General features: G+C 49.2%; 1 protein-coding gene across 1 annotated transcript in view; it reads left to right on the forward strand.

Moving 5' to 3' along the window:
• The first annotated feature begins 5514 nt into the window (after positions 1-5514).
• LOC137355947 (serine/threonine-protein kinase MRCK alpha-like) overlaps positions 5515-12938 on the forward strand; it is a 71191-nt gene continuing 63767 nt past the window's right edge. Inside the window, exon 1 of the mRNA XM_068021644.1 lies at positions 5515-5792. Coding sequence (XP_067877745.1) covers positions 5609-5792 — 184 coding nt within the window. The 5' untranslated portion in view covers positions 5515-5608. The remainder of the gene's footprint in view (positions 5793-12938) is intronic.

A 12938-nucleotide genomic window follows, 5' to 3' on the forward strand; every position in this document is an offset into this window, starting at 1 on the left:
CCCCACTGTGATGCCATTCACAGTTGACAATCGCACAGTCGGGTGGGCGGGGTTGTGGGAGTGCGCTCCAGAACTGAATCCTAGCTAAGAATTGTGCAGCCATATTTCTGGGAGCTACAGAAGGTTTTTTTTTTAAAAACAGTATTTGCAGCACAAACGGGCCATTCGGCCAATCCGCTCTGTGCTGGTGTATCTGCTCCACACGAGCCTCCTCCCACTCAAATCAAAATCTAACCTCTCCTATTCCTTTCTCCCTCGTGTGTTTATCCAGCTTCCCCTTAAATGTATCGATACTATTCAACTCGACCACTCCCTGTGGTAGCGAGTTCCACATTCTCCCCACTCTCTGGGGAAAGGAGTTTCTCCTGAATCCCCGATTGGGTTTATTAGCGACTGTCTTATATTGATGGCCCAGAGTTCTGGTCTCCCTTACAACTGGAAACATCACCTCGATCAAACCCTTTCCATAATAAAGACTTCTATCAGTCACTTTTTTTTTCTCTGAGCCCAGTCTGTTCAATCTTTCCTTAGATCTGGTATCATTTTTTTTCCCCCCCTACCTGCTCCAGTGCCTTCTTCCTATTAAAATGCACCATCTACCTTTACCAATAATGAAATTCATGTGTCAATTATATGCCTGTTCTGCAAGGGTATTTGTTTATTATTGGCACAGTCCTCTTGCTGGCTAATTAAACCCCTACCCTGTTTAGTGTCATATTTTTATCAGTGTACCTCTAATTCCAGAGTCCAAATCGTCTCCGCAAATGGTGAGCAACCGTGGTTCCCAGTACTATTCCTCGTGGAACACCACTTGCCAGTTGTTCTGAGTAACTATCCCTAAACCCCCCTACTGCTTTCTGATTTTTTTTTTTAGTTTGTGTACTGTGATTTTCTTTGGGGGGGGGGAGGGGTCTTGGATTTGCTCCCTGGGGAGGGGGAGGAGAATTCCAGGGGTTGGTTTGTGGGGGGGGGGGGGGGGAGGAGGGTGGTGGAAGGAGACGGCAGTGGGAGCTGGGCTGCTGGTAAGGCCCCCCCGCCCCGCCCCAGGCTGTGGTGAATTAGACACTGTCGGAGGATAGTTTATTACCTCCTGTGCTCTCCTCCAGAGGCTCATTGCAATCACTCTTGCCAATGCAGAAGAGGGGAGACTTCAGTCATCTGGAAGTTGGAATTGTTCTCCTTGAAGCAGAGAAAGTGTAAGGGGGGAGATTTGATCGAGCTGGTCAAAATGGGCGATGGAGTAAATCGGGAGAAACTCCAGTGGCAGGAGGCTTGGTAACCAGAGAGCCACAGAATCCGAAGGGGAGACGAGAAGCTTTCACCCAGAGATGTGTTGCCTGGAAAGGGGCAGTGGAATCTGATTTTGAACAGACCTATCCACTGCCATCTGGCAGGGCTGTGGGCAAAAAAGGCAGGAGGGCAGAATGGGCTAATTAGAGTTCCTCCTTTCAAACGTCCACGATGGACCTAATGGGGTCTCGTACTGTACAAGTAAGCTCTTGAGCCCAGTGGTGAGGCACGTTGAACAGCAGGAGAGTCGGACCTCTGCTGGAGCCTGTTGGAGAGGTGGGGATGATGGGGGGACCCAGAGCTGTGATATCCACCAGCTTGGCCATAACTCTTGGACGGGCTCTGTTGAGGGGGTCAGGATTGGGTTACTTGGGGTATTTATAGGGTAAGACTGCCCTCTGGAGTAATGATTATGCATAACAGCCAATATAAACGGTAGGTCACTGAGCTTCGGGAGGTATCACGTATGGTGGCAGATGTACCACCATTAATTCTGTTCCAAGAACAGGCACTGAATCTTGATCCTTTTTTTTTCTCTGCTGTGCCCTTTAGTTGCCCAACATTAAGCAACACAGACGCTTGAGTGCTGTGGGATGGCCTGAGCAAAGTCTTTAACATTATGAAGGGGTTCACTGATGAATTGCAGGCAAGACCAGAACTAGGGGCCATCAATATAAAACAGTCACTAAAAAATCCAATCAGGAATTCAGGAGAAACTTCTATCCCCAGAGAGAGGGGAGAATGTGGAACTCGCTACCACAGGGGGAGTGGTCGAGGTGAATAGTATCGATACATTTAAGGGGGAAGCTGGATAAACACATGAGGGAGAAAGGAATAGAAGGAGATGGTGATGGGGTGAGATGAGAAGGCAGAGGAAGTTCATGGTGCATAAACTTGATATACTCTAAGCATAACATGGACCAGTTGGGACAAATGGCCTGTTTCCATGCTGTAACTACTGTGTGGTTCTATATGATAGTGTGGCACTGGGTATACAAACAGGAGGAGGCCATTCAGCCCCTCTAGTCTGTTTCAATCTCAACTCCATCCACCCACCTTGGCTCCATATCCTTTTTAATCAGAAAGGAATTCTCTTCCCCCCCCCCCCCCCCCCCCCCCCCCTCCTTCCCCACAATCATCACGATTCAAACCAGCCCTGCTACACCTCTGTCGCAAGAACTGGCATTCCTTAATGCCCTGTCCTGTTAATACCACTGCCCACGCTCACCGACCCACTGACTTCAGAATTTGCCCGCCTGGTGATGTTTCCACACTCGTGCTGGCAGTGTTGCATTTACCGATGATGCATGCACCATCTACAGCTCCTGTTATAGAAAAGAAAGTCTTGCGTTTCTGTAGTGCCTTTCACCTCCTCAGCACATCACAGGGTGCTTCCTTTGCAGTGTAGTCACTGTGTTGTAACAAAGGGGATGTAATAGGCGATACACACACTGCAAGATGCACTGAGATAATGACTAGCTAATTTCTTTTTGTGATTTGATTGAGGGGCAAATATTGGCCCCGGGGATACCAGAGGGAATGTCCCTGCACCACTTTCAATAATGGCCGTGGGATCTTTTACATCCACCTGAGGGGACAGACGGGGCTTCCCCGCTGCAGAGTACTCCTTCCCCTCCCCGCTGAGCTATGGCAGACGCCTAAAGGGGCACGGCCAAATTCCTGGACGAGCTAAAGATATACGGTGCCCCGGTATTGTACTGAGGCTCCACCCGCTGTCTGATGTTTGGTACAATTCCTTAAAGCTGATCCTAAAGCCATCCATGTGGGGTCTGCACCATATTCGCCCTCCTTGCTCACTATACCAATCTATGGCTCTTGCTGGGGGTTCAGTGGGCACTGTTTGTTCCCCGGCAGCCTGGATGTGGAGTGTCAACAAGCTATTCAACTGTGAAGGGCATCAGCCAATCCTGTTCCCCCAGAGGATGTTGCTATATGGGCTTTACACCAGGGGGCGCTGATGGCGTAGGTAGGGAGTCTGATCCATGACAGCCCAGAGCGCTCATTGCAAATACACTAGGAGCAACATTCAGTGCTGCACTTAACATTAGCCCTTCCTGCATTATGTGACGGACAGGGTGCAAGGCCAGGGGTTACCAGGGTCACTGACCCTCATACAGAAATTCTGGATCCTTCTCCTCCAAGGCCTGACCCCTGGCACTTTTATTAACTCCTGTGCCCTTGTAGGTAGCCGACTTTCATTGCTGGAACTCTGTTGGTGGTGGTGTCTGACTGGGATTGCCACTCCAGGCTTGAGCCCATATTCCAGGCTGACCCTCCCAGTGCAGTACTGAGGGAGCGCTGCACTGTCAAGGGTAACATTTAAAATGTGCCATTAAACTGAGGCCCCTCTCTGCCCCCCTCGGTGATGGCCACCTTTAGAAGAGCAGGGGTGTTTTCCCCAGTGTCCTGGTGCCAATATTTATCCATCACTTTAAAAAAAAAACACAGGTGAGCTGGTCATTCTCCACTTGCTGTTTGTGGGAGCTGGCTGCTGCATTTTCACATTACAACAGTGACTGCACCGTGTTTAGCTTTTTTAAAAGTATCGCTGAAAACAGACATTTTGTCAAAGCTTTCCGTCTTGCACTCGTCAGGACAATTCGCAAGAATGCCAACGTAAGGGAAAGCAACAAATTTATACTGTATGGAAATATTTAGCTGAAACAAGTGTAATGTGTGTACATGTTCTTTGTCTGCAAATTCTACCAATTCGAGTCCATTTGCCAATCAATCAACACTCTCTTCTCATACACTATAAATGTGTTGCTTTCCCTTATATTGGTATTCTTGTGAATTGTCCTGATGAGTGCAAGACGGAAAGCTTTGACGAAATGTCTCTTTTCAGCTCCGGTTCTGTACTACAGAATGATTAATTCTTAAAAGTACCTTGTTGGCTCTCCCGCACTTTGGGTGTATTCTGAGGTTGAGGGAGGCTCTGGGAGATGGAGTAGGGGTGGGAGGAGGCTCGTGTAGAGCGTAAACTCGCAGGCATGGAGTGGTTAGGCCGAATGGCCTGTTTCTATGCTGTAAATACAGTGTCGTAAATGCAAGTCTGTCTTGGAAAAGGATGAGATGGAGGAGAGGTGAAGTCATCCAGCACAGAAACAGGCCCTTCAGCCCATCGTGTCTGAGTTATCATCCAACAAAGGGCTGAGGAAGAGTGAGTCAGCTGGGGATTTGGGGCTCAGACTGGAAATTTGAATTGCATATCAAAGGTAGCTGAGGCACATTCATTCCTAAACACCTGCTGACCTGACTGGTTGGTTTGGGGGATCAGTAGGAAGTGGGGTGGGGGTGATTTTATGTCCCTCTGCCTTTAATAGAGGGCTTTCACTATCACTGTGAATTCTGGGATAGCTCTGCTTCCATGGCTGTCTCCTGCTGTCCAACAAGAGAAATCGCTGCAAATCCCACAGCGAGTGGGCTGGTCGCTGCTTTTCTTGAACAGTTTGGGTCATTGCATGAGGAAATGCCCCAAGCACACGTTCAGGGCGGGAAACCTTGTGTGAGGGTTTCCGCTGGGGATACTCGCTGTGCTGGCTCACAGATGGCGACTGGTCTACGTGGCAAGGTACGAGCAGAATGCCAGGGAGCCAGCACTCCAGCTCCTATGGAATGTGTCATTGAACACCTACTGCAGAGAGCCCCCGGTGCCCCTGTTGGATTACGTGCCCCCTATGAGTGTGAGTGCACAGGGAACTCAGCGAATGCAGTGCCCTCTGAATTCATGCCCCCAGATATCAGCGAGGCTGCACCCCAAGTGCCAGAGTCCAAGGAATCTACATCCCAGCATACACAGTGCCCACTGTACCTGTACCCCAGCTATCGCAGAACCAATGGAACCTGTACCCCCGTGAGTGCCCAGGCACCCATATCGCAGTGAGTGCCAGTGCCTAGGGTACCCATAACCCAGTGAGCACCAGGGTACCCATACCCCAGTGAATGCTAGTGGCCAGGGCACCTGTATTTTATTGAGCACCAGTGCCCAGGACACCCTGTACCCCAGTGAGCAGAACCCACTGCACCCACAGCAAAGCAGCTTCAAAAGACTTGTAGCTTTAAGAGCTGTTTATTTACCTGCGGCTGCGGGGCTGTGATTGGACGATGGGACTGACACTCAGCAGCCTCAGGTGAGTGTGGAAATCTGCAGAGAGAGAAGGGAGGGACAGGTAGGTAGGGAGGGAGGGAGGGAGATACAGACAGAATACAGGGTGAGGGTTGGGGAGGTGACAAAGGGACTGAACGACACAAGAGAAGCAGCAGCCAGGCAGAGACAGAGACAGAGGGAGCTGGCACCATGTCTGCTGAAGAGCGGCTGCAGCAGCTGGAGCGCCTGGTGGTGCAGGGAGCGGCCGGGAGTGTGGAGCTGGGACCGGGGCTCAGTGTGGAGACTCTCCTTGACCTCCTGCTCTGTCTGTACTTCGAGTTCAGCAGCTCCCCGCTCCGCAGGGACCCAAACATCGCCGGCTTTCTGCAGTGGGGTGAGTCCGTGGGAGTTTGTCCAACTTTGCCCTCGTCGTTGTTTAACTTTTTTGCTAAAAGTTTTTGTTTTTGTTTTTGCTGAACTTTTGCAAACGTGATCAGGGCCAGGCTTGGCCTTCGGGATTTTTCAAACGGTGAAAGCTTTCTCGGACAGAAAATTTCTACCCTCGGCTATTTCTTCTGCCTGTAATTTAAGCATGTTTATCTTATTCCAGTTGGCAGGTGTTGCATCTAAACCCAAACCTGTCCAGCACATTCTAACCCAGGGGTCACTGGACAGTGATCAGGAGCAGGAACCCTGACTGATTCTCCCCCCTCTCTCTAACCCAGGGGTCACTGGACAGTGATCAGGAGCAGGAACCCTGACTGATTCTCCCCCCTCTCTCTAACCCAGGGGTTACTGGACAGTGATCAGGAGCAGGAACCCTGACTGATTCTCCTCTCTCTCTCTCTAACCCAGGGGTCACTGGACAGTGATCAGGAGCAGGAACCCTGACTGATTCTCCCCCCTCTCTCTAACCCAGGGGTTACTGGACAGTGATCAGGAGCAGGAACCCTGACTGATTCTCCTCTCTCTCTCTCTAACCCAGGGGTCACTGGACAGTGATCAGGAGCAGGAACCCTGACTGATTCTCCTCTCTCTCTCTCTAACCCAGGGGTCACTGGACAGTGATCAGGAGCAGGAACCCTGACTGATTCTCCCCCCTCTCTCTAACCCAGGGGTTACTGGACAGTGATCAGGAGCAGGAACCCTGACTGATTCTCCCCCCTCTCTCTAACCCGGGGCACATTATTAACTGTCACTCTGATTACAATACCCCAGAGAGGTCAGCAAACTGGGCATAGAGTTGGGAGGATAGCATCTGAATCTTTCTCATGCGTTATCCCTGAGATATCAAAACACCTTTCCTTTCTCTAAATATGTAAAATTATTAGACTATACCTGATCTCAATCAAAGTGTGCAGCCTGATTGTGAAGGCCATAGGTTATAGTTTAAATTGTCTTAAATAATATTGTGTTCCTAACTGTGAGGGAGTCCACGTCAGTGGCCACAGCAGGGGATGACTGCGAAGGATATTAAGCACTTGAAGTTCCCCTCACCTCCGTTGGACATCCCAAAGTGTTTTACAGCCAATGATGTTCTTTTTTTGGGAAGTGTTGTAATGGAGGAAACACAGCAGCTGACTTGCGCACAGCAAGATCCCACAAACATCAATGTGGTAATCCGGTGCTCGAGAGGGACATTCTAAAGGGAACACTGCTCTGTATCTAACCCCCCGTGCTGTACCTGTCCTGAGAGTGTTTGATAGGGACAGTGTAGAGGGAGCTTTACTCTGTATCTAACCCCCGTGCTGTACCTGTCCTGGGAGTGTTTGATGTGGACAGTGTAGAGGGAGCTTTACTCTGTATCTAACCCCCGTACTGTACCTGTCCTGGGAGTGTTTGATGGGGACAGTGTAGAGGGGGCTTTACTCTGTATCTAACCCCCGTACTGTACCTGTCCTGGGAGTGTTTGATGGGACAGTGTAGAGGGAGCTTTACTCTGTATCTAACCCCCGTGCTGTACCTGTCCTGGGAGTGTTTGATGGGGGACAGTGTAGAGGGAGCTTTACTCTGTATCTAACCCCCGTGCTGTACCTGTCCTGGGGAGTGTTTGATGGGGGACAGTGTAGAGGGAGCTTTACTCTGTATCTAACCCCGTTTTTTTTTTTAGAGGGAGCTTTACTCTGTATCTAACCCCGTTTTTTTTTTTCTTTTTTTTTTAGAGGGAGCTTTACTCTGTATCTAACCCCCCGTACTGTACCTGTCCTGGGGAGTGTTTGATGGGGACAGTGTAGTGGGAGCTTTACTCTGTATCTAACCCAGCGACACAGGTTAATAAGACCTTACGTTACCACCGATTCAGGAGGAATGCACTGTTTATTCTAGTTCCACGTCTCCACAGGTCACAACATATATTTACATTTTTTCCCGCTTACCGATACAGTCAGAGACTCTATTTCTATCCCAGAATGAAACACACCAGCCAGGTCTCTTTAATAAACAACAAAATTACCAGTTTATTATAAAACAAGTCTTAACCAGTAATGAAGTAGAGCATAAACACACAGATTTAAATATTAAAGTTCCCTTTTTATCTTAGCCCCTCACACTCACTCACACACATACACCGGTTAACCAGAAAAATAAAGGAATTTTGTTTTTTGAGCTCTATTACAGACAAAAAAAACAAACACTTGGGCTGGATACTTACTCGTTCTTGAAGAAACAGCAGATGTTGTGTTCCAAAATTGGCATACAGTCTCATACACGTAGACGGGTCACTGGGATTTTTTAGAGCAGTTCTTTTGAGGCGGCGTTGAGAATTAATCTAGCAGGCTTTTCTTCAAAGACAGGAGACGAGATGAGTTGACACAGTGGACTTCTCAGGGTCTTTTAGAGAGGTGCTGGAAAGCTGAGCTGGGTTGTGGTCTTCTCTCCTTCCTTGGGAATTCTCTTCTCTCCCTTTTTATGCAGTTCAACCTGAACTCAAAACAATTCAAAAGTGAAACCAACAACAGGAGGTCAACCTTTTGACCTCCATCGATCTTGACCTGTCAATTCTTTGTAAGTAACTTCCCCAGGTGTCTGAAGTTCTCTGTTCATTTTTGAGCTGGAAGTCAGGTGGTTTCCCAAAAAGGCTTGTTTTCCTCACCGGACCTCTCGGTGCCCTTTTAAAAAACATTTCGAGGACTGTTTTTCAAAGTCAAGTGGCCTTTACGTGACCCCCTTTGAAAACCCCAAAATTTAACCTTTCTTCAATCTTTCAAAAAACAATCCTCAAAAAATCTATTTAATAAAACACAGAGGCACTTTTGTAACACTTGATAAAGCAAAGCAGTCACTGGGTTCATTAAAACAGGGATAGAATTGAGAAGCAGAGAAGTTATGTTAAATTGTATCGAACTTTGGTTAGACCGCACTCGGAGTGACTGTGAACAGTTCTGCTCTCCGTATTAGGGCGGCACAGTGGCGCAGTGGTTAGCACCGCAGCCTCACAGCTCCAGGGACCTGGGTTCGATTCCGGGTACTGCCTGTGTGGAGTTTGCAAGTTCTCCCTGTGTCTGCGTGGGTTTTCTCCGGGTGCTCCGGTTTCCTCCCACAAGCCAAAAGACTTGCAGGTTGATAGGTAAATTGGCCATTATAAAGTGTCACTAGTATAGGTAGGTGGTAGGGAAATATAGGGACAGGTGGGGATGTTTGGTAGGAATATGGGATTAGTGTAGGATTAGTATAAATGGGTGGTTGATGTTCGGCACAGACTCGGTGGGCCGAAGGGCCTGTTTCAGTGCTGTATCTCTAATCTAATTATAAAAAAGGAGATCGAGGCAGTGGAGAAGGGACAAAAAAGATTTACTGGAGTCATGTAGAGATGTTTCCACTTGTGGGGGAGACCAGAACTAGGGGCCATCAATATAAGACAGTCACTAATGAATCCAATCGGGAATTCAGGAGAAACTCCTTTCCCCGGAGAGTGGGGAGAATGTGGAACTCGCTACCACAGGGAGTGGTCGAGGTGAATAGTATCGATGTATTTAAGGGGGAAGCTGGATAAACAGTTGAGGGAGAAAGGAATAGAAGGAGATGGTGATGGGGTGAGATGGAGAGGGGGGGGTGGGGATTGGGAGGAGGCCCGAGTGGAGCAGAAACACCAGCACGGAGCAGATGGGCCGAATGGCCTGGTTCTGTGTTATAAACACTGTGTAATACAATAATACAGATCATTCCCTCAGGGACACAATGGATGATTGGGCAGTGGGTGTAGTTAACAGTTGTTTGACAACTGGTTCAAACTGATTCAATCTCTTAACAAAATCCGCCCGTATGAAGTAATATTTGACAACTGCAATGATTGGGTGATCGGTAAACACCAGTTTTGTGATGTCACTGGGGTTTCAGTGTTGAGTAAAGTTATATTTATCAGATATTCACAGTCCTGGTGAACTCTGCGAAATTCCCAGTAATACAGCTGGAGAGTCTATCTTTGCAAATATGGACTGGAGAGAGCATCAAAACAAAACTCTATAATACTGGGACACAGTACTGGTGGGGACAGGTCTGTCACTGTATAACACTGGGGTACAGTACTGGTGGGGACAGGTCTGTCACTGTATAACACTGGGGTACAGTACTGGTGGGGACAGGTCTGTCACTGTATAACACTGGGGTACAGTACTGGTAGGTACAGGTCTGTCACTGTATAACACTGGGGTACAGTACTGGTGGGGACAGGTCTGTCACTGTGTAACACTGGGGTACAGTACTGGTGGGGACAGGTCTGTCACTGTATAACACTGGAGTACAGTACTGGTGGGGACAGGTCTGTCACTGTATAACACTGTGGTACAGTACTGGTGGGGACAGGTCTGTCACTGTATAACACTGGGGTACAGTACTGGTGGGTACAGGTCTGTCACTGTATAACACTGGGGTACAGTACTGGTGAGGACAGGTCTGTCACTGTATAACACAGGGGTACAGTACTGGTGGGGACAGGTCTGTCACTGTGGAACACTGGGGTACAGTACTGGTGGGGGACAGGTCTGTCACTGTGGAACACTGGGGTACAGTACTGGTGGGGACAGGTCTGTCACTGTGGAACACTGGGGTACAGTACTGGTGGGGGACAGGTCTGTCACTGTATAACACTGGGGTACAGTACTGGTGGGGACAGGTCTGTCACTGTATAACACTGGGGTACAGTACTGGTGAGGACAGGTCTGTCACTGTATAACACAGGGGTACAGTACTGGTGGGGACAGGTCTGTCACTGTGGAACACTGGGGTACAGTACTGGTGGGGGACAGGTCTGTCACTGTGGAACACTGGGGTACAGTACTGGTGGGGACAGGTCTGTCACTGTGGAACACTGGGGTACAGTACTGGTGGGGGACAGGTCTGTCACTGTATAACACTGGGGTACAGTACTGGTGGGGACAGGTCTGTCACTGTATAACACTGGGGTACAGTACTGGTGGGGACAGGTCTGTCACTGTATAACACTGGGGTACAGTACTGGTGGGGACAGGTCTGTCACTGTATATCACTGGGGTACAGTACTGGTGGGGACAGGTCTGTCACTGTATAACACTGGGGTACAGTACTGGTGGGGACAGGTCTGTCACTGTATATCACTGGGGTACAGTACTGGTGGGGACAGGTCTGTCACTGTATAACACTGGGGTACAGTACTGGTGGAGACAGCTCTGTCACTGTATAACACTGGGGTACAGTACTGGTGGGGACAGGTCTGTCACTGTATATCACTGGGGTACAGTACTGGTGGGGACAGGTCTATCACTGTATAACACTGAGTACAGTACTGGTGGAGACAGGTCTGTCACTGTATAACACTGGGGTACAGTACTGGTGGGGACAGGTCTGTTACTGTATAACACTGGGGTACAGTACCGGTGGGGACAGGTGTGTCACTGTATAACACTGGGGTACAGTACTGATGGGTACAGGTGTGTCACTGTATAACACTGGGGTACAGTACTGATGGGTACAGGTCTGTCACTGTATAACACTGGGGTACAGTACTGGTGGGGACAGGTCTGTCACTGTATAACACTGGGGTACAGTACTGGTGGGGACAGGTCTGTCACTGTATAACACTGGGATACAGTACTGGTGGGGACAGGTCTGTCACTTTATAACACTGGGGTACAGTACTGGTGGGGACAGGTCTGTCACTGTATAACACTGGGGTACAGTACTGGTGGGGACAGGTCTGTCACTGTATAACACTGGGGTACAGTACTGATGGGGACAGGTCGATCACTGTATAACACTGGGGTACAGTACTGGTGGGGACAGGTCTGTCACTGTATAACACTGGGGTACAGTACTGGTGGGGACAGGTCTGTCACTGTGTAACACTGGGGTACAGTACTGGTGGGGACAGGTCTGTCACTGTATAACACTGGGGTACAGTACTGGTGGGGACAGGTCTGTCACTGTATAACACTGGGGTACAGTACTGGTGGGGACAGGTCTGTCACTGTATAACACTGGGGTACAGTACTGGTGGGGACAGGTCTGTCACTGTATAACACTGGGGTACAGTACTGGTGGGGACAGGTCTGTCACTGTATAACACTGGGGTACAGTACTGGTGGGGACAGGTCTGTCACTGTATAACACTGGGGTACACCCCACCTAATATTGGGGTGTAGCTAATTCCACCCAGTATGGTTGTGAGGCCCACACACTGAAAGTAGGGCCCAGATTGTACCCGGGAGGGCCACAGGGCTCCAGCTGTGCTGTGAGTACCCCTGAAAGAAGGCTGTCTTTGAGGTTTACAAGGCAGGTTCGGGCCCTGCCTCAGCCTGATTTGCTTGTGGGTCACAGCAAAACATATCTGCTGCCTCAGAAATCACTTCACCCCGTGCTGTCACATCTCACTGTTTGAAGGGAGGATCCACAACATCAGGTACACTGGACAGGGGTTGCTGGTTTACATTTGACCAGACCTCATGATTCATCGGGGGGGCTGCTATCTGGGGCACTGTGTTTCTGGGTTTAAGACAATAGACTTTTGTGACTTCGGGATGTCCCAGAGCATTTCCCAGCCAATGAAGTACTTTTTTTAAAAATGTAGTCGTTGTTGTAATGTAGAAAGACATGGCAGCCAATTACTGCACAGTAAGATCCCACTGACAGCAATATGATAAGGACCATCCTTTGGTTCTTAGAAGTGGTGATACAGACGGAGTTTTACTCTGTATCTAACCCCCGTACTGTACCTGTCCTGGGAGTGTTTGATGGGGACAGTGTAGAGGGAGCTTTACTCTGTATCTAACCCCCGTGCTGTACCTGCCCTGGGAGTGTTTGATGGGGACAGTGTAGAGGGAGTTTTACTCTGTATCTAACCCCCGTACTGTACCTGTCCTGGGAGTGTTTGATGGGAACGGTGTAGAGGGAGCTTTACTCTGTATCTAACCCCCGTGCTGTACCTGTCCTGGGAGTGTTTGATGGGAACGGTGTAGAGGGAGCTTTACTCTGTATCTAACCCCCGTGCTGTACCTGTCCTGGGAGTGTTTGATGGGGACAGTGTAGAGGGAGCTTTACTCTGTATCTAACCCCCGTGCTGTACCTGTCC

Source organism: Heterodontus francisci, chromosome 44 (assembly GCF_036365525.1).
Source record: "Heterodontus francisci isolate sHetFra1 chromosome 44, sHetFra1.hap1, whole genome shotgun sequence".
Classification (NCBI taxonomy): Eukaryota; Metazoa; Chordata; class Chondrichthyes; order Heterodontiformes; family Heterodontidae; genus Heterodontus; species Heterodontus francisci.